The sequence below is a fragment of the Podarcis vaucheri genome (genome assembly GCF_965113315.1).
Source record: "Podarcis vaucheri genome assembly, chromosome: 11".
Classification (NCBI taxonomy): Eukaryota; Metazoa; Chordata; class Lepidosauria; order Squamata; family Lacertidae; genus Podarcis; species Podarcis vaucheri.
Window position 1 is genome coordinate 61,272,923 of NC_138749.1, and position 20,017 is coordinate 61,292,939.

At 41.5% G+C, this 20,017-nt stretch overlaps 1 protein-coding gene across 6 annotated transcripts in view; it reads right to left on the bottom strand.

Moving 5' to 3' along the window:
- Nucleotides 1-20,017, bottom strand: part of LOC309542677 (transducin-like enhancer protein 4) — a 125,774-nt gene that overhangs the window by 47,037 nt on the left and 58,720 nt on the right. For 4 of the 6 annotated variants that reach the window (XR_014224357.1, XR_014224359.1, XR_014224361.1 and 1 more), the window contains 2 exons: nucleotides 5,557-5,761; nucleotides 3,817-3,833 (listed from right to left, as the gene is read on the bottom strand). Coding sequence is in view for 1 of the 6 variants with exons in the window: in XM_082241568.1 (XP_082097694.1) it covers nucleotides 3,817-3,833; nucleotides 5,557-5,761 (222 nt within the window). In the remaining 5 variants the exon portion in view is untranslated. The remainder of the gene's footprint in view (nucleotides 1-3,816; nucleotides 3,834-5,556; nucleotides 5,762-20,017) is intronic. The other 2 variants (XR_014224358.1, XR_014224360.1) reach the window with 1 other exon arrangement.

Sequence of the window (20,017 nt, forward strand, 5' to 3'; positions counted from 1 at the left end):
CTAGTAAAGGTAAAGGGACCCCTGACCGTTAGGTCCAGTCGCAGACGACTCTGGGGTTGTGGCGCTCATCTCGCTTTATTGGCCGAGGGAGCCGGCGTACAGCTTCTGGGTCGTGTGGCCAGCATGACTAAGCCGCTTCTGGCGAACCAGAGCAGCGCACAGAAAGGCTGTTTACCTTCCCACCGGAGTGGTACCTATTTATCTACTTGCACTTTGACATGCTTTGGAACTGCTAGGTGGGCAGCAGCTGGGACCGAGCAACGGGAGCTCATCCTGTCGTGGGGATTCAAACCGCCAACCTTCTGATTGGCAAGCCCTAGGCTCTGTGGTTTAGACCACAGCGCCACCAGCGTCCTAAACCACTAGTATACAGGCCCAATTTACTTTTATTTTCCTAAATCACATGCAGCCTTCCAGCCATAAGCTGTATCATAAACTGCCTTATATTTGCTTGGGCAACCCTTTTGGTTTTGCAGTTCCAAGAAATGGGAGGCTTGCCCCTGCAAGGCCACCATACATGGTTGAAGACAGCACCTCTTGGAAAGATCACAAGTTGCTTCCATGCATTCTGTTTAGGTTCATGCAGAGAGAGAAACTAACAGAGCCATAACTGCTAGTTGAATGAAAACTGGCTGCAAATACAAGAGAAACACATATAGTCTTTGCTGTATATTTCTGTTTTTCAGCTTATGCCTCGCCTTTCCTCCCACTGAAGCAGATCTGAAAATCAGTGTACAATCATATTAAAACCAACTTAAAAACATACGGAACACACACACACGAAGATCACAACAGAAATATGCAAAGCAGAAACACTAATGCAAGCAGAGAAAGCCTTCAGCCATGACACCTCACCACTACATCTCTCGAGTGGAGCTGATCCCTGCTTGCATTCTTCCTTTGCATCCCCTGTTTGAATCCAAGCCACGCCTTCAAAGGAAGAAGGGGAAGCATCAGGAGGGCACTCTCAGTGTGTGCTCCCGATTTGTTCCTTTCACGTTAAGTCCATCTGGCATCATACAGGGATGTCAGGAGGGTGACTGGCTGGGGGCTGACCTTGCCTACCTGCAAGAATGGCATGCAGCTGAGGGTGGGAGCCGTCAGGGATGGGGGCAGCTTAGGATGCAGCCCACCAGTTCGATCTTATTCCCAACCTATGATTTACAGAGACTCTGTTGGAGTCTGGAAATACATTTAAAGGGAACCCAGGGTTTTATGAGAAAGGGCAAAATCAAATTCATTATGGACCAACTGTTCCGGATTACGTTTTTTTATTGTACTGTTATAGTTCAAATAAGAAAAACAACAAAATGGATTGTTTTGTTGGGGACTGGGGTTTTTTGGATGAACTTATTTTAACAGTTAACAAGTAAATTGGTTGGGTATTTTAGGCCAGAAAGGTGGGGTAGATATATCATACATACATATGGCTTCCTTCCTTTCTTTTTGAGGGGTAAGTTTTTAGGACTTATTATTTGGGAAACTGAACCATGTGTAAACTGATTTAATGCTGGCTTCTTCAGTCTGCAGAAAGACAGTTATCCTGCCACTGCTGCACACACTGAAAATTATTGCAGATGGAAAACTGACAGTTCTTGTCAGTTTGCAGCTGTTAAGAACCCTGAGGGTAACTGTGAAAGTGACAAGAACAAGGTCAAATTCACTCTGTTGCAACATGACAAAGCTGTGAACAGCACCAGCAGAGGACTGGGATAGGGTTCAGACTGCAGACCTCTCCCACTTCAGGAAAGAGAGAAAAATAGTTGTTAACATGAAGCCATTTCCTTCACTCTCCAAGGTGGACTTCATACATGCAGGTTTATGCTTTCCTGTTATTTTAATGCTAAATTGCATCTGCACCAATGAGGCATATCTAGAAATCACATCTAAGAACACATAAAGATCAACTCTGCTTTAGTAGTAGCGTCTTATGCATGTATTGTTAGGAACATTGCACTTGGGAGTGTGTCTCTGTGCACATCAGAAAAAAAACTTATTATGAAATGTACATAGGAAAAAGCTTTAGATGTCATTAACTGCAAACCTGACGTTACTCTGGCACTTCACTGTCATCACTGGAGACAAAAGGCTTTGAGTATGGAACACTTCCAATTGCTCAAGATTGTTTTTGCATAAAACCTTAAGTTCTATATACTTTAGATCAGAGGTGAGGAACCTGTGGTCTTCAAAATGCTGTTGGATTACAACATCTGCTGTCTCTCGCCACTGGCTATATTGGCTGGAACTGATGGATATAGGAGTCCAACTACGTTTGGAGTGCCATAGGTTTCCCACCCCTGCTCTAGAAAGTGCCTTCTTGCTTACATGCTTCATGGTTAACTGAAAGTATGCATCAACTACAAATAGGGAGGGAATCAAATTGGCTCCAAGCCAAAGGCCAGGAGGAACGACTCTGTCTTACAGGCCCTGCGGAAAGAAATCAGATCCTGCAGGGCCCTGGTCTCATGAGGCAGAGCGTTCCACCAGGCCGGAGCCAGAGTTGAAAAGGCCCTGGCTCTGGTTGAAGCTAATATAACTTCCTTAGGCCTACAACTCCCATCATCCATGACCGACTGCCATGCTAGAGTCCAACAGCACCTGTATGGCACAGCCATTGGCTACTCCTGCACCAGAGGATGGCAGAGTAGTTTCTATGGTGAAGATGCCAGCCTTGTTCCAACCCCCTTCTAGAAATACATGAGAAGCTCATGGATAGCAAAAAATCCATTCAGGATGTGTGTCTATTCCAGAGTTTTGGCAGGAGGGAATAAATGCATTTCATATGCATTCAGAAATGTTCAGGAGTGGTCAGGTACTGACCAACATGCTGTAGGAGTTGGCTGGTTCACTGATGACTTTTAGAGAATTAATTTATACACTTTTTTTGCTTAGAATAGCTTTTAATTTACTTTCTGGCTGAAGTTATTTTATCGTGTTATAGTCAAGACTATTGTTTATTTTAATTTGGTTTTTCTACTATCATCAATTGAATCTGTTTAGTACTGTGTCATACAAGCAGCCATTAAACTGTTTTCGGCTAGTTGGCATAATTTTTGTTATACAAAAAAATACAAAGCATATTCTATTCTGGGCTATTACATCAGCTCTAATATTCTATTTTACATAGCATACCAACTTGGAACCTGGGTTGGAGAATGCTATTAGAAAGACATCTGTCTTCGTTTCTGCTTGACAACAGATTAGCGCTCACATTTAGGATGCTTTTCATACCCAAAGATCTGAAAGGCCATGCCTCGGTACAGCTAATTTGTGTTAAAATATCAAAAAGCCTCTAGGCACCGACACTAATTCCAGTGAAAATATTCATTACTAGGCTCAAAATTGTGGGAGTCACTCCAGACAACCATTTAACAGATGGGAGACAAGCCCATAGTGAATTCTCTCTCTGCACATTGGAACAAAGGTCCTCTTGGGATTTAGGAGTTGGGGAAGCAGGAAGGCTCCCTTGTGTGATGTCTCCCCTGCAACCCAAAACCTCTCAAAAGAGCCAGCATGCATCAGCTCATTCATCCTGAAAACTTCCTGATAAGAAGAGTAGTATGTATTTCTCAGGAATCAGCCAACAAGCAAAGCACACATAAATAGTTCTCACAGCAGCTACTGATCATTATCGTGTGACCGTTTGAAGTTGTCTTTATATGTAGCACCTTTGGAATAGCTGACCCAAGACTCTGATAATCAATATAGATTATATCTAGCTACAATCACAACACCTCCTATGCTTTACTTCAACTACAATGAAAAGTACTGCATCTCTTCTAAGCTAATCCTTCCAGTTGTGAAATGGAGTCTTACCTTTATGGAGTCTCTATCTTCATGCACAACAGCAGCACCAACATGGCCGAGAAAGACAAGGGGGAGGGAGAGAGAGAAAAATGTTAGCTTACATAAAATTATGCATTTCTTTACCCTCCCCCCAAACCTAATCCCTGCTAAAATAAATAAATAACACACATATAATCTAATATGTGCAGTTTCTTATTGACACCTGTACTGTACAACTAATTTTATAAACTGAATTCATCATCTGACTATATTGGCTTACCGACACTTTCTAGCAATAAATATTACAGCAATAATGTAGGAATCTACAGTACAAGGTATAGCTAAATATTTGCTTTTCAAAGAGAAGAGATAGGAGCAAAGCACACTGTATTCAATCCTTATCTCTTAACATTATGGCCCACAGCAAATTTCTTAAGTCCAACAAAAGTACACTTCCAACATTGCCATCCATACATCATCCAAATCAAGGGTTATACACAGAATATTATTTTTATTTACCCAAATATAATGCTTAACCTCTGGCTTTATAGCCCTCCCTCTTGATCCTACTATGAACACACAATGAGACTGAATATTTCCACTTTAGAACTAACCACTATTCTCTGTGATATTCAAACTCATGGAGCTGTGGCTTGTTGTTTTATTAGTTAACACCAAAGAGAATCAAGTTAACTCTTCTAGCAAGAATCAGAACTAATAGTTGATTTAGACAGTTCTAAATCAAAGGCTGAAACCTTTAACCTCCTTGTGCAAAGGAGATGTGTGCCGCCCAAGGCTGATACACGCTTGTTCTTGCAATGCTATACCATGGTTTGGCAATATAACTGAACCAGGCCAGTGCTGTCAGCAGATCACAGAATCAAAGTGTTGGAAGGGAGCTTGGATGTCATGTGCTCTAAACCCCTGCTCAGATGCAGGATTTGTGGTGCAGGATGCAACTACAGTATCCTGGACAATGACAGTCCATCCTCTCCTTAAATACATCCTGCAAACACAAACCTTCCACTACCTTCTGAGGGAATCCCTTCCACTGCTGAACAGCTCTTATTAGGAGGTTTCACCTAATATTGATCAGAAATCTGCTTCCCTGCAACTTCCATCCTCTGGTTCTAGTCGCTCCCTGTTTTTCCAGAGGGCAGAATTCTGCTCCATCGTCTGTGGGATGCCCCTTTGAAATTTGAAAGCCACCTGACTCATGGTGCCTTACAGAATTACTGGCATCCACCTGTCTCGAGAAGCAATGGAATGCACCTCCGGGGGTGAAGTCAAACTGCTATGTTAGCAGCCCTGAAGTGAGCTCCCTGGGGTGCAAAAGAAATAGATCTCGTCCCCCAAGAAGCTGAGAGTATGAAAATAATAGAGAGATGGGCAAAAGAAGGGTAGGGAGGGAATAATGTGGGCAAATGCAGTTACATGTGCTTCGGGATTGGTTACAGTAGGGAATAAATTTTAGGAGACAAGCCTATGGAAAATGTGGATTCTAAAAAAGGCTTTCAAAGAAAGGAGATGTATGCCACCATGCCAACCATGTACATGTTCCACCGAGGGGATTCTATGAATAGGTGAGAGGAAAACAGAATGAGTTCAATTCTTTAAGGCTGCCAAACCTTCCGTGAGTTCCAAGATGACTCTTGCCCTTGCATGCTCACCAAATCTTTTGTCACCCACTCCTTCCTCTCCACGAAGAGGCAGGCTGTATATTTTTAAAAGGCAAACTTCTTTCCCGGAGGCCAGTGAAGCATCTCCTACCTCTTTGGTGGTCGTTATCATGATGCTTCTTTTCATCTTTGATGGGGAGATGGGACTGACCCCCAAGGGCACTCGACAAGGCTAAGAGGCCAGCGCTGCTGCCAATGGGTGGGATGGCTGGTGGTTGCAATCCTGAAGGGTGTGGAGTGAGAGGCACTGGGAGACCGTGTCCATGTGACAAATGCTGGGCCTGGAGTTGCTGCTGCTGTGAAAAATTAAACACAGATATTGAATTTGTTCCAGGAAAGGGAGATTTAAGTGCAGTTAACTGTGCACTGGACTGCGCTCGTGTATCTTCAAGGGCTGTCAGCCAGTCAATGGCCTTGCTTCACAAAAAATAATTAAAGACAGTACAGCATCTTGGTGCAGGTGGAGACATTTGATAAATGAAATTGGCTGAAATACACAATTGTTTGCTGCAAGAGTAGCCAAAGCACCGCCCTCCGATACGCTGTTGGGACTCCCAATTCCTATCATCTCCATGGCCAGGGATGATGGGAAATGTGGTCCATTAAACATCTAGAGTGGCACTATGTCCTATAATGTCTGGAAAATTAGGGGGTAGGACAGTGATGAAGGCTGCACATCATGAACTTTATTAAGCTATTTTTAAACTGAACAAAACCAAAATGATAAGCCTGGCCTTTCAAGAGCAGCTCTTCCGGGAGCAGTTACACACATATATACACATGCCTAATCAAAACACACAAGTTAACAATGAAAGCAGCAATAAAGTTTTGCGCACGCACCAAAAAAAGGGAGAAAATTGAGAAAATTAGTGTTAAACAGTTCTCCTAGAGCTGGTGCGCAGCGTGCAGTGAGAGTTAATTTGAAAGAGGAAACCTGAATTAACAATCCAGAAAAGGAAACTGGTTGCAGCCACCGTTTTAAGTCCTTTAAGTGTCCTCAGCGGTACTTGAGCAAATTACTAAAGAAAATCTAATGTAGCAAAGCTTGGGTCCTCCTGTAGGCTTGCTCAATAATGCTGAAATAATTGGGCACTCTGTGCACGTTTAGTGATGCTCGAATGAAAAGCTAGAGGCCTGCCCTTGTACTCTTCTCTAGCTGCTGACTCTGTGTTGTGACAGGTTTATTTGAGTGGGACTGTGATGCATGCACCAGTAACTGCGCTGACAAGAGTTTAAAGTCATTTTTACCAGTACACTGGCAACACATAGAGAAAGCCCTTGAGAGGTTAGAATTGGAGTGCTTGACCTCAGCCAAGGCTGCATCAAGCTTTCTACTATACTAACCATTGTGGGGTAGATGGTTTGTTGATGCTGCTGAGTGAGAATCGTGGGGGGGCGGGGGCGGGATACAGTGGTAACAGGAAGAAATGTGTCATGCTCAATCTATCCGAACAGGGAACTGCTTCAGTTCACACTTGCCCAAACAATAGCCCACCCCCCCGCCCCCCACTCCTTTACTTGCGATTCACAAAATGACTCTGAAATCAGCTTTCACTTTCACAAACTATACTCTTTAAGCAGTGTGTGTGTGTGTGTGTGTGTGTGTGTGTGTGTTCAAGCCCTTAATAATGTTTACAAAGGGTCAGGAAGAACTTGCATTACCACCACCAAATTTCAGAAACATAACACCCCACCAAAACTCCAAGACTTACTCCTGCCTATTATGTAAATGGGCAACACTGTACTATGTGAAAATCTTATTACCTTTCAATTAAATTTATCATTTGAAAAAGGTATCTATTAAGCTACCGTCCCTCCACCCGACTTCCACCATTTCACCCTGGATTTAAATTAGATATACAACCAGCTGCACCAGTTATTTTATTGCAACTTTTGGTTCTAAACCGTTGGAAAGATTATCCTAGTTCGACTTCTGCTCAGATTAAAACTAGAACTTTAGCCACAGAAGGAGTGCTGTGACAATGGTGCAAACATAAGCCAACAGTTCCTGCTCAAGCTGAAATTAATACTGAGGCCACATCAGTGTTACAGGGTGAACATTCCAAAATAAAGATGTTTCTTTGAGAAGTGTTATCCAATCAACTGCCCTACAAGAAATATGCAAAAGAACTAAGCAAGTATTAGAAGTCATCCAGAACTGGCCCTACTGAACGTTTTCCAAGATGATAATGCCCACTCACATTATAAAGAGCTTACAACACACCTACTCTCAGCAGCCAGAAGCATCATAGCCAGACCTGGCAGGCGTGAACATGGACCAGTGGTACCAAATCATATGGGAAACAGCCATACAAGAAAATCTAACCAATAAACTGAAACTGACACTGGGATAAGAGAAGAGGATGCCTTCACCCCAGTATGTCTCCCCTTTATCACGTACACAGCCCATCAAGAGAAGAAGAATCCACCAACAGCATACAAATCAATATGGGTAACTTGACCCAACAATCACCCCCCTCACAAATGCGAACAAACCTCACTGCAGCCAAACACAGACAACCAACCACACCCTGGGCCCCCCAATCCCTCTCAATACCAAGGAAATATATTAAGCGAATAGGAAGAGAAGCTACCCAGTTGATGCTGACACAAAACCCCACACGTACACTATAGAAAATAATTTAAGTTCCACCACCCCACCTCTCCTCTCCCCCCTTCTTCAGCAACCTCATACTGTATACAACACTAATGTCTCATATCAAATGTAACTGATCTGTAGAAAAGACTCCACAACCTGAAAAAGAGACAGTGCACAGCTTTTCTAAACCAAGAAAATATTTAATAAAAATGTGATCCAATAATTCTGTCCCATCCTGCTATCCGCTGTGCCTCCCCCTTGACACTGGCAACAAGGGAAGCACAAGGCTCTTGATCACAGCCTTCCAATGCAAACACGGCTTCCAATGTGTGCAGTTTAAAACACGGCAAAGATCTATTCTTTCTGGCTTTATTATTTGTCTTCTCAATCTACCAAGGATATCTCAGATAATCTAAGAACTGCATTTCCCATAATGCCCAGATGCCTTGACTTCATCACAGACAGAAGGAGGATCACTGCATCCTGCACCCAAGCTCTCAACCTGTGTGTCGCAGTATCCTCTCCTCCTGTTCTGCACATCGTCTGTAAAAAGGGAAGGGAGATGCTGTAGTAGGTTGAGATGCAGAGGCTATAGACATCTATTCTGAAAAGGGACCCAATGGGTTCTAGAGGCCTCACTCTTTCTTAGAAAAATCTGGGGAAAGAACCAGATTCATTTATGATTGGATCATTAGCAATAACCAACTTTTTCAAGGAAATGCAACATTGACTTGAATATAATCAATGCTATCCTACCTTCCAACTATCTGGCTAGCTAATACAAATTCAGTAAAAAGTGTCACCAAGGCAAATATATTCTGTAATGGAATGTGGCATCATAAATTGGGCAGAGTCCTTTGGGCACTACTATTTCTCTACAAACTTATACCAACCCTGTTATCTTAAAGCTATTCAAATAATATCCAGTCAACAAGCATATGTGAACTCTTGAGCATGGGATAGCAATATATCACCTTTATTATTTAATTGTAATTTAGACAGCAAGTGAAATTAAGGGAGTCATTTTTAAATTGTTTTTCTGGAATCAAATAATCAGGATTTCTGAGCTGAGGACCAGTTCTCACTTCATGTTTTGTAACCTGAAAGGAACGCCCAAGCTTTCCCTTAAAACAAATCATATGAATGTAGGAGGTTTTAAAAACCTCAGAAACATGAGCCCAATCTTTCAAAATGTTTTTTAAAAGCATGTAGAGTTGCTCTCTCTCTCACACAGCACTTGACCAGAAACTCAGGTAATTCGTCTATTAATAAATATCTATGGCATTTCATGTAATTGGTATTAATCTCCAGGTACATAATACAAAATGAGAATTAACCTGACTTGGTGTGTTTTAAAGGGGAAGTGGAAAAACATGGAGGGAGTCAAAAAAGGTTTACCATTGATTTCATTACCATTTCCTAACTAAGATATGAAATATTGATGGCAAGCTTAAATCTCCCAACTACATATCTAAAAGGGATCAAATTAAAAGCACAATGTGCTTATAAACCATGGACAAATTAGCTTCTAATGTTCTCTTGTTAGAGTCAGCACATTCAGAAGCCTATTTTCCTGGAAAGGATTCAGGTTTCTACTGGATATCATCCAAGCAGTGCCATGCCAGAGTAATCTAGTGCTTTCCCCCTTACAGACCCTGAAAGCTCATTGCCATTATCCAAACAGCCCTAACATCCTCCTCCAACCCAGAGACATTTCTAATGTTAACTGACAAATTAATCTCTCAAAGACCTCACTTTATATCTCAGCCCACATGCATGCTGTATGTATATCCTTTCAACGCTGCCTGCAAAATAGAGGCAACATCCAATTAAAATATTCTCATTAGTATTACTATTCAAGTCACATTGCATACAAAAACAGCTACCAAGTGGAGGAAATAGAATTAGAGGAGAAAGAGAAATAAGCAACCTAGAAAGTTACAAAACCTAGAAAGGGAAAAAATAAATTATAAAATATCAAGACATAGAAATCCTTAATATTAAATTAACAGTAAATCAGCAGATCCATTTCACTCACCCCAAAACCCTGCTCCCCCCCCTCTCTCTCTCTCACACACACACACACTTCGAAAATCCTATTCCTTATAACATGAGCTGGTATGTTAAATATGCAGGGTTAAAACACATAGACTAACCACTACTCCTGCCTCCCATACTAGTATTGACCTCTTGGACTTTATCATTGAGTAAGAAATGTAAGAGGAAAAGTCAGTAGCATGTCTTCTTTCAGGAAAACAAGTATGATGAACATTAGCAAGAGAGGGAAATCACAGGTTTAGAAGGCAGCCATTGACGTTGAACAAGACATAATAGGTTTCATATGATGCTGGCTATTACCTCCCCTCCCCCAATACAGACTGGATTTTACTTGTTATCCATTAAGATTTTGTCTTCTTTACACATATAACACACTTTTGGAGCCAGCAGGACAAATCCATCACTCATGTGAGGACTTGCCATGGCTTGAATTCCAGTGGACATGTGTCCTGTATAGGAAGGTCCTAAATATGTCCATCAACTGTTAACAACTGGACAGCAGACTAAGCAGGCACACCAGGCACCTGGCCACAGTCTTCCCCACTGTGGTGAGATGTGTTATACTTCTATTTAAACATGGTAATTCTAATTTTACATCTTTGTGTCTAAATTAGCATGGTGCAAAGGACAACTGGCCAAAGATATGAGAACAACACATCTATAGTCACTTTAATTGCCAATGGCTCTCAATATGTGGGTTAATTAATGAATTTATTATTATTATTATTATTATTATTATTATTATTATTATTATTATTATTATTATTATTATTTTTAATATCCCAGCCAAAGCTGGGCCCAGAGCAGCGAAAAACATTAAAATGATAATTAAGAGCTTCTGCAATGCCTACACTCACCCGAGTAACTAAGGTGTGCCCGTATGTATTGACTAGGAAAGGAATTAACTTATTGGATGCATCTTCCCACTTGTAAAAACGAACCAACTAAGCAGTCTGCCATTTTCCCCAGAGAGTTTTGCTTCCCTTCACACATCCCTTGCGAACCTTCAAAATGGCCAAGGGATTGAATAATCCTGTGCCCACCTTCTTCTTTTAGTATTTCTGCATTTTAAACGTTAGGCTTTGCAATATTCGTCAGACCAAAACCATCCACCCTACTGGTTCATTGCAGGATTAGTTTGCCCTCCTATAACCAAGTTTAGCTTACAACAAGAATAAAAATGAATAAAGCTAATGTATACAACAAAACAAACAAACAAACGGTAAAATGTACAAAAGCAGCACAAGAGTAGTGGCAGAAACAAAGGCAACAAGTGAGAAAGGCCTGGAAAAATAATAAAGATCTTTCCCGGTGGGTGAAATTTCATCAAAGCAGGTATTATATTGTTCATTTAGACTACCTTTGAAATGCAGCAAAACACGCCCCAATATGAGAAGACCTGGAACTGTCTTGCCTGGGAAAATGGCTGATAACCAGAATTCTTCTGAATTAGCATCACTATGTGCAGAGCCTATTCAGAAGTCTTATTCCCAGTAATTTTGGCAAGACTGAAGCAGGGGATGAAGGGGGGAAACCCTTCATGACAAGTACTATGATCCACCAAGAATTCATTAAGCCTATTTAGGCAGTGTACTAAGCTACTGCACCAAGTGAAATTTTCATACTTTAATTTAAAATCTCCAAATAGGACAGTATATAATATCCAACTGCAGACACTTTGAGCCATGCCACTGCACCTGTTCCACACTGTGATTAAATAAGATATGGCATATTTCAGCGTTTCCTAAAACATGAAACAAAAGACAACATGAAACAGACACACCATTATGTCAACTCCTCTTCTGCCTTTCCGCCATAGCAATCTGTATACAGTATACAGCAGGTGGCCAATTTGTTTTACAGCCTTTAAGCTCCAAGCACAGCTTAATATAGGCAGAGCCTTTGATCAAACAATAAAAAGCCAGAAAAATAAATGATTGCTGCACAGAGGTCACAGTCTATTACTAATTTATACAACACCCTCCCCGGCTCTCAGAGGTTGGCAGCTCTGAACACGCACACATTCGGTGGGAATGACTTTACTAAACAAACTGAAATTGTAACCATCCATAATTTACAGAGAAAATGCGACTTTCCCCTCCCTGCGCATTAAATCAAAATGTTCAGAATCAACGGGGACAGTCAAATCCTCTTCCCTGTGTAGATTCAGGAGGAGGCACTCTTAGCTGGCATAAATCAAGGTACTCAGTGGAGCTGCGCCAAATTATGCCATCCCAAAGCCTAGCCCTTATTTCATAACCTTTGTTTCAGATCAAAGACCCAAAGAGTAAACTCATTTGAAAGGCAAAAAGCAGCCCCTTCACCCAGTCAGAAATTCCTCCTTGCGTTCAGCACCAGTGCAAAAATGCATTAGCATTTAGCAGCATGAGCCATGGACCAGTGGCGCCACGGGGATAATAGCATGCACCGATGCTAAGTTTTTATTAGAACTTGTATGCACTTATCTGTACCACATGGCTATCCAGAGATTTCCACTTCCCTCTCAAACCCCAAATATCTCAGAAAACATAGAAAAGAGGTGGCACGTTAAGTACTAATCAAAAGAATAAACATTATATTCCAAAAAGCTTTAACCAATGTGCTGCCCACTCTTTAAAAAAAATAAAGAAAAATACTGGAAGATGAGGAATGCAGAGACATTTCAATCTCAAACACAGAATGGATTGTTTTTTACATCAAGAGCATTAATGAGAAAAAATTTAAATCTACTAATTATATGCAATCTAAAAGGTTTATTATTCTAAAGCTTGCCATTCACTTTTAACATATTTTTAATTTTCCAAAGCAATTAATATAATTTTATTAATAAAACAAAATGCTTAAAGGTTAAACCAGACTGTTTTAAAAATTATACACATATATGTATACTATTTATATATGTATGAGAGAAACAGTACAGGCAAAATCATTTAAATCATTTCCTTAGTAATACAAGTAATATTTAAATAGATTTAATAGTACTGCTCCAAACCAGTGAATTATGAGTTTAAAACCTATTAAAATGTAATGTTTTTTTTCCCTGAGCTGAGGGGAGAGAGATTTAAATCCACTGAATTTTAATATTTCAGCTTGAGCTGCAGGAGGTAGAGAAAGTCCAAATGAACTATTCCATCAGCACCATTCAAGCATGAACATTTTAATCAGTTTTACTTCCTTGGAGTTCTCTAACACAGTTTACGCTGTCATTCTGAAAGCACTTAACACAGAGAGTGTGAAAAACCACCAAGGCTTGTTATTGCCTTCACAATTGATAGCAAATAATTTTGCAGGCTTCCTATCATTAAAGTGTCACTGCTAAAAATTGAGGTTCAGCACTTCTTGTGCTAAATTGTATTTTTTGGAACATCGCTGCATACCTGGTTCTTACATTTTTGCTACATTTCCCTCTGTGATAAACAAGCACAAGTGCAAGGCTCCACTTGTATGCAACATAAATAGGCGTATGTGGCAACGGTGTGCGGTATGCACACACATAAATGTATGTGTGTATGCATATGAGGATACACAAACACATTTAAAGACAAATGATCACTACCTCCAGAACTGAGGGAAGGGGAGCACTGAACAGCCATCAATTTATTTAAGTTCCAAGTTACTACTCCCCTTTTTAAAAGTGTGTCACTTACTAGTCCAGTGGATTTCTGCTAGCCCTGCCCACCCCCCAAAGCGTTCTGTCTACGTAATAAGTAAAAATGAAATCCTTATGTTAAAACGGAAATTATTTATTACAAAATTTTGTTTGTACCTTTGATTGCTGACATCACAATCTATTCTACATGTCTTTATGGAGCCAACATCAGATTTATCGTATTTTTTGTCCCATAGGACACTCCATCCCCTAAGACGCACCTAGTTTTTTTGGGGGGAAATAAAGGGGGGGAAATTCCTTTATTCCCCCCCAAAAAAAACAGGTCGGGGAAACCGAACCAGGTCGAGGGACAGCAGGATGGCGGCGCTGCGCCTCCCTGCTGTCCCCCGAGCTTGTGGGGCTGGCCGATGTCTGCCCCACGCGAGGGGCGGCAGGCTGCTATCCGCAGCGTGGGGAGCCCTAGGGCTGCCTAGGCTGCGGATGTCTTCCTGAAGCCTGGGGAGCGAGAGGGGTCAGTGCGCACCGACCCCTCTCGCTCTCCAAGCTTCAGCGAAAGCCTGCATTCGCCCCATAGGACGCACCCAGATTTCCCCTTCATTTTTGGAGGGGAAAAAATGAGGTCCTATAGGGCGAAAAATACGGTATTTCCTGCTTTACATACATTTCAGCATAAGACTGTAATTAATGGTCAGCCGCTGCCGCTCACATGCAGTAAATTAAACCTTGTATGTTAAACCTCTATCCATCTGCCATGGATGCTTTCGCTGAGATTCCTGCATTGCAGGGGGCTGGACTAGATGACCATTGGGACCCTTCCAATTCTATGATTCTAAGTAAACTACAGCCATTCAGTTTCAGCTGGGGTCACCTATACTAACCGCTTATCACAGCGGCTGTGATCCAGAAAGATATTTTATTTTGCAACACTTTCCCGCTTTCAGCAACAGATCCCAATGTCCTCTCTCAAACTGCTTTTGAAACACCCCAACATCAAAAGCAGTTTACAATGTGAAACAGGGAGCTGACGGACAGCTGACATTTTGGAAATACAGTTTGGTAGTTCTTTGATGCAGGTCAATGTGTACAAATAGTTTTTAAATTGTTTCCCTCTGACTTCCACACTTGCTTCCATATTCTTCTCTGTCCATCTCTATTACTCTAAATCAGGGGTCAGCAAACTTTTTCCGCACGGGGCCAGTCCACTGTCCCTCAGACCTTGTGGAGGGCCAGACTATATACAGTGGTACCTCTGGATATGAACGGGATCCGTTCTGGATCCCTGTTCGCATCCTGAAGCGAAACCAACCCATGCCTGCGAGTGCCACGATTCGCTGCTTCCGCGCATGCACGTGACGTCATTTTGACCGTCTGCGCATGCACAAGCGGCGAAACCCAGAAGTAACACATTCCGTTACTTCCAGGTTGCTGCAGAGCGCAACCCGAAAGTGCTCAACCTGAAGCACATCTAACCCGAGGTATGACTGACTCTCTCTCTCTCTCTCTCTCTCTCTCTCTCTATCATCTGATTCCTATGCTGGCAGCAGTGACGTGAAACAGGCTTCTTCCTGCCTAGAGAAAGAGCGAGCTTGTCCGCTCTGCTCTCTGGCCCACAGGAGCACCAGGGCGGCAACGGGAGGAAGAGGCTGAGCGGCGGCAGCTCTGCCAATCAAACGCCGCACCTAGTTTACCCCAGCGCGGCACGGTGACGTCTCTGCCAATCAAACGCCACTGATTGGCATTTGGCAGAGCTGCCACCGCTTGGCCTCTTCCTCCCTTTGCCATCGCTGGGAGTCTCGGCTTCGTGGCGGGTTCCAGCTTCACGGTGCGGGCCAGATTTAGGACCAGGTGGGCCTGATCCGGCCCGGGGGCTGTAGTTTGCCGCCCCCTACTCTAAATCCCTTTCTTTACCTACCCATCTCTCATTCTAGTGATACATTAATTAGAGTTTAACATTGTGTTTTTTAAGATGCTGCCCCTGCCTCCTTGAGAGCAAACAACTTCTTCTCGTTTCTATTCCCAGTTTATATTATAATAATCACCATTAAGGTCAGTACTATCAATACTGCTGATGATGATAGATACCAACCTTTTACAGTGGTGCCTCGCAAGACGAAAAGAATCCGTTCTGTGATTCTCTTCGTCTAGCGGTTTTTTCGTCTTGCGAAGCAAGCCCATTGACGGATTAGAGGATTAGCGCTATTAGCGGCTTATCGGATCAGCTGATAAGCGGCTTACCGGCTTAGAAAAAGGGGGAGAAGGGGAAAAAGCCTGCAGGAACTCGCAAGACATTTTCGTCTTGCGAAGCAAGCCCATAGGAGATTCGTTTTGCGAAGCACCTCCAAAACGGAAAACTCTTTCGTCTAGCGAGTTTTCTGTCTTGCGAGGCATTCGTCTTGCGGGGCACCACTGTACCTCACCTTTTCATTTTCTTCAACAACTTCTCTCTGGTCCTTTGCCCTTCCCCCTGCCAAACTTCTCTGCCTCCTGACTACCTTTACTCAGGAGTTGATGGCCCTGGCCCTGGTCCACTGAAGAAGCCCCAGCCCCAGGCTGGAGAAACAGGGCACAAACAGAAGGAGAAGGGGATCTTGGGATACTCAAGGTAGACTCTAACCCATTTTATGTAAAAGTATACCAGAAAAAAGGAAAGAGTCACAGACCAATGGCATTTAGCTGCACAGAGAACTCCAGCCAAAACATTTCAGTGAAGAGCAGTATTTCTGGAGGGGGCATTAAATGTTTCTATATGTGTACAGTAGCTTAGAATAAAAACCCTGGAATGTGAACAGTGACCAAGTAGTTTCATCTCAAATGGGTTCTGTTATAATTATAATGGTGAAGTTTCCCCCAGAAATCCTCCTCCCCGCCCCCTTTCATTTCCCCTGAAAAACAAATTTTAAGAAGGATGGCTAATATTTAACTTGTGACAATCTGTCAGTAATTTTCAATGGAACATGACCTGTGAAAGAAGTCATTATAAGTGTTTCATTCCATTAAACACAACTAGTTTACTGTCAAGAGAACAACCCGTCTCTCCGTTTTTCAAGTTCACTTCAGCATTCCACATTTAAATGGCATGGATCAGTGGTTTGGTTCATTTACCAATGAAGGAAGAATATTGCAAAGTTAACAAGGTGTTTCATTAGGTTTCACAAAATCCTAGCATCAAGGTATGAAGGATCTACAACGTACTACAAATACATGTTCACAAAATACTGAACTACACCACAGAATTCCTTTAGATCAATCCCTGATGACCCCATATATCTCCCATGTATATTTTATTCTACAAAGAACTGCACTTTCTTTCCTAACATTTCTATGTACGTATGTGTATCTTCCTATTGAGATATACTCAAGATAGCGCACCTCTTGAGGAACCCCAAAATATGGATATTAATGAAGCACTATTATTTTGTATGCAGAGATTTATTTATTTTTTAAAAAGTGATGAAAATGACTGAGGGTGGGCACATGGGAGAAGAACGAGTTTCCCCGCAACCCTGTGAATGTCCAAATTCAGTTAAAACAGCCACCTAGCGAGGATAAACTCTCCTACCTGCTCAGTGAAATTAAATGCCTTTTGCAAGACAATGTTATTCTCATATTTCTTCATTTAAATACGTATAACCATGTAGGGTATCTAAATTAGTTTGAAAGGCTGTAGCTCCAGCTGGTAGCAAGCAGCCAGGGGGGAAGCATTCATTTGGTGCAGTTTGAAGTTCACAGTAAAATTAAAAGGGAGATTTTCACTGAAACTCCACACAACAGTTAAAAAACGAAATAAAACAAAAACTACACACACTGGACTACAAGATGCATGTCCATCAACTAAAACAATGTTGAGTGGTTTTAAAAAATGTCTAACAATCAGAGTAAAACAAGGCTCACACTCTCATAACTTTACATGAAAAGCACTTACGTTTTTAAAAAAAATCAGACCTTTTGCAATTTATTTTATTCAAAGAATATTTAGATAGCAGTAGTTTTATTAGGTAATGAAAACTAATTGGGAAATTATTCATCTTCTAGTCTCCCCACTGGAGCGTAAAAGACATATAACAAATGTTATTCATGATTCGACACAACCTACTCTGTCTGATTCATCTCCTCCTTTCTAAGGGGCACTTCAGAGGAAATAAAGGTTACTCTTTCCCATTTATATTTTTTAATTGACTGCTGGTATTTTCTTGTGGTCAGAGGGATAGGAAAGAACACTCAAAATAGCCTATTAAGAAAAACAAGCTACAATCAGACCACGATCTACACTCCTGTCAGCCAGGATCAGAGTGCCCCTACTTCCTTGTTAAAAGATAGAAGCATAAATGAAGGAATATCTTCACTACAGATTGATTATTCCGCAACCCTTATCCACATCTTCACTCAGCAATTTGAATTTTAATGAAAGTAAATGGAATAATTAGCATTTCAAAGCGTGTTTGATACAGTGCATTTTTAAAGGGAGACTTTTATGTATATTCTATACACAAAAGGGAAAAAAGCATTTGCGAGTGGGCAGAGAAAGGAGAGGCACACTGGTAAGGTCTTCATTAGAATAACTTAAACAATTGCTTGAACTAACTGAATAATTACAGATGTGAATCATGGGGCTATTAGTGATTTTTCCTCACCTTTATTTTATATGGTACTTCTGAACAACCAACTGTTTTATCAGTCTTTAGAAGTGAATCATAAAAAGTTTTCTCCTCCTCCTCCTTTGTTTAAAGGGAGCCCATTAAATGTTGCTACTGTGTGCCCAATGTTTGAAATTCAGGAGGCAGCATTTAACATTTCATATTAAATTTACTGGGACAAAATCTTGTCCCAGTTAATGCCAATGAGGAGCCCACCAGTTCTCAAGAAAATAAAAAGCCAACTGAAATGTAATGATAGATGGCCAATACGAGTCATATTACCCAATCCCTTATTCCTAGATAATTCTGCAAAAAACCCCAACAACCCACCTTTGCCTTGGAATATGACTTATGGCTTTCCATAAAACTATGTTATGTATTTGGGATGGCAGAGACTTGGAATTAGCTACATACAAAGGCACTAGGGCAAGTGGAAAGCGATTCCATATGAGCAGATTTTGCTTCTTGTGCCACACTGAATTTGATCTAAAATATCAACCTCGAGCTCTTTGGAGTTCTGTGTGGACACAGAACCCCGTGTGTGGCACTTTGAGTCCTTGTTACAAAATACAATTATCTCAGGTCAAAACAGCCCGAATGATATTTGCAAAGAGGCCCCAAAGGCATGCTGGAATTGTTAAAAGGAATAAAGGCAACATGAGAAAACAAGGTGCTCTACCCTGGTATAATGGCTGACCAGCCAAAGTAGCCCTTTTAGTTGTCTAACTAAAATAGGGCACATGTGGGGGGGGGCACTTTGTTTCCAGGATTCAATCGCACCATTTCTTCTAGAGGTGTTTTAAAAAGAGGTGCGCAAAACAACAAGCAAAAAAAGGTCAAAGGGTGTACACTATGCAAAGTCAAGACACAGTCAGTGTGCAGTTTACTGATCATATTTGGATAGCTTTGAAATGCATCTTGAGGTTTGCACAGATGTTCCTTTAGCCTCCTTCTTCATTCACAGAAGCCATTCTCCACCCTAAGCAATGAGACGTGCATTCAGAAAACAATCAAATCTGATGGTCAATTTTGAAAATACCTATTACCTGTGGCTTCTTGTTGTTTTCATATATTTTGTTTAATGTTTAATGAATGTTTACTAATATTTTATATATTAATTTTTAATTTGTAAATGATATGACTTAAAAACACACACAGCCTTTCCCCCCTATGTCTTTACAACCACCTTGAGAACTCTGGTTTGAGAGGTGGGTTGCAATTTTGAAAAATAAGTAAAACCAAATGCATGCTTTCAGGAGCACATGAGATAAAAACTACAGTCGTGCCTTGGATCCCGAATGCCTTGCGAGTCAAACGTTTTGGCTCCTGAATGCCGCAAACCCAGAAGTGAGTGTTCCGGTTTGCAAACGTTCTTTGGAACCCAAATGTCCAACGTGGCTTCCAATTGGCTGCAGGAGCTTCCTGCAGCCAATCAGAAGCCGTGCCTTGGTTTCCTAATGTTTTGGAAGTCGAACGAACTTCTAGAACGGATTCCGCTCGACTTCCGAGGTACCACTGCACTGCAAATCCTACACCTTCTACATTATCCTACTTGTTCTTCTACAATGACAGCTTCCACATCCTCAAAAGAAGTACATTTCAGATTGTGGAACTTGCTACAGCATATGTCTCAGTTCACACATTACATCTT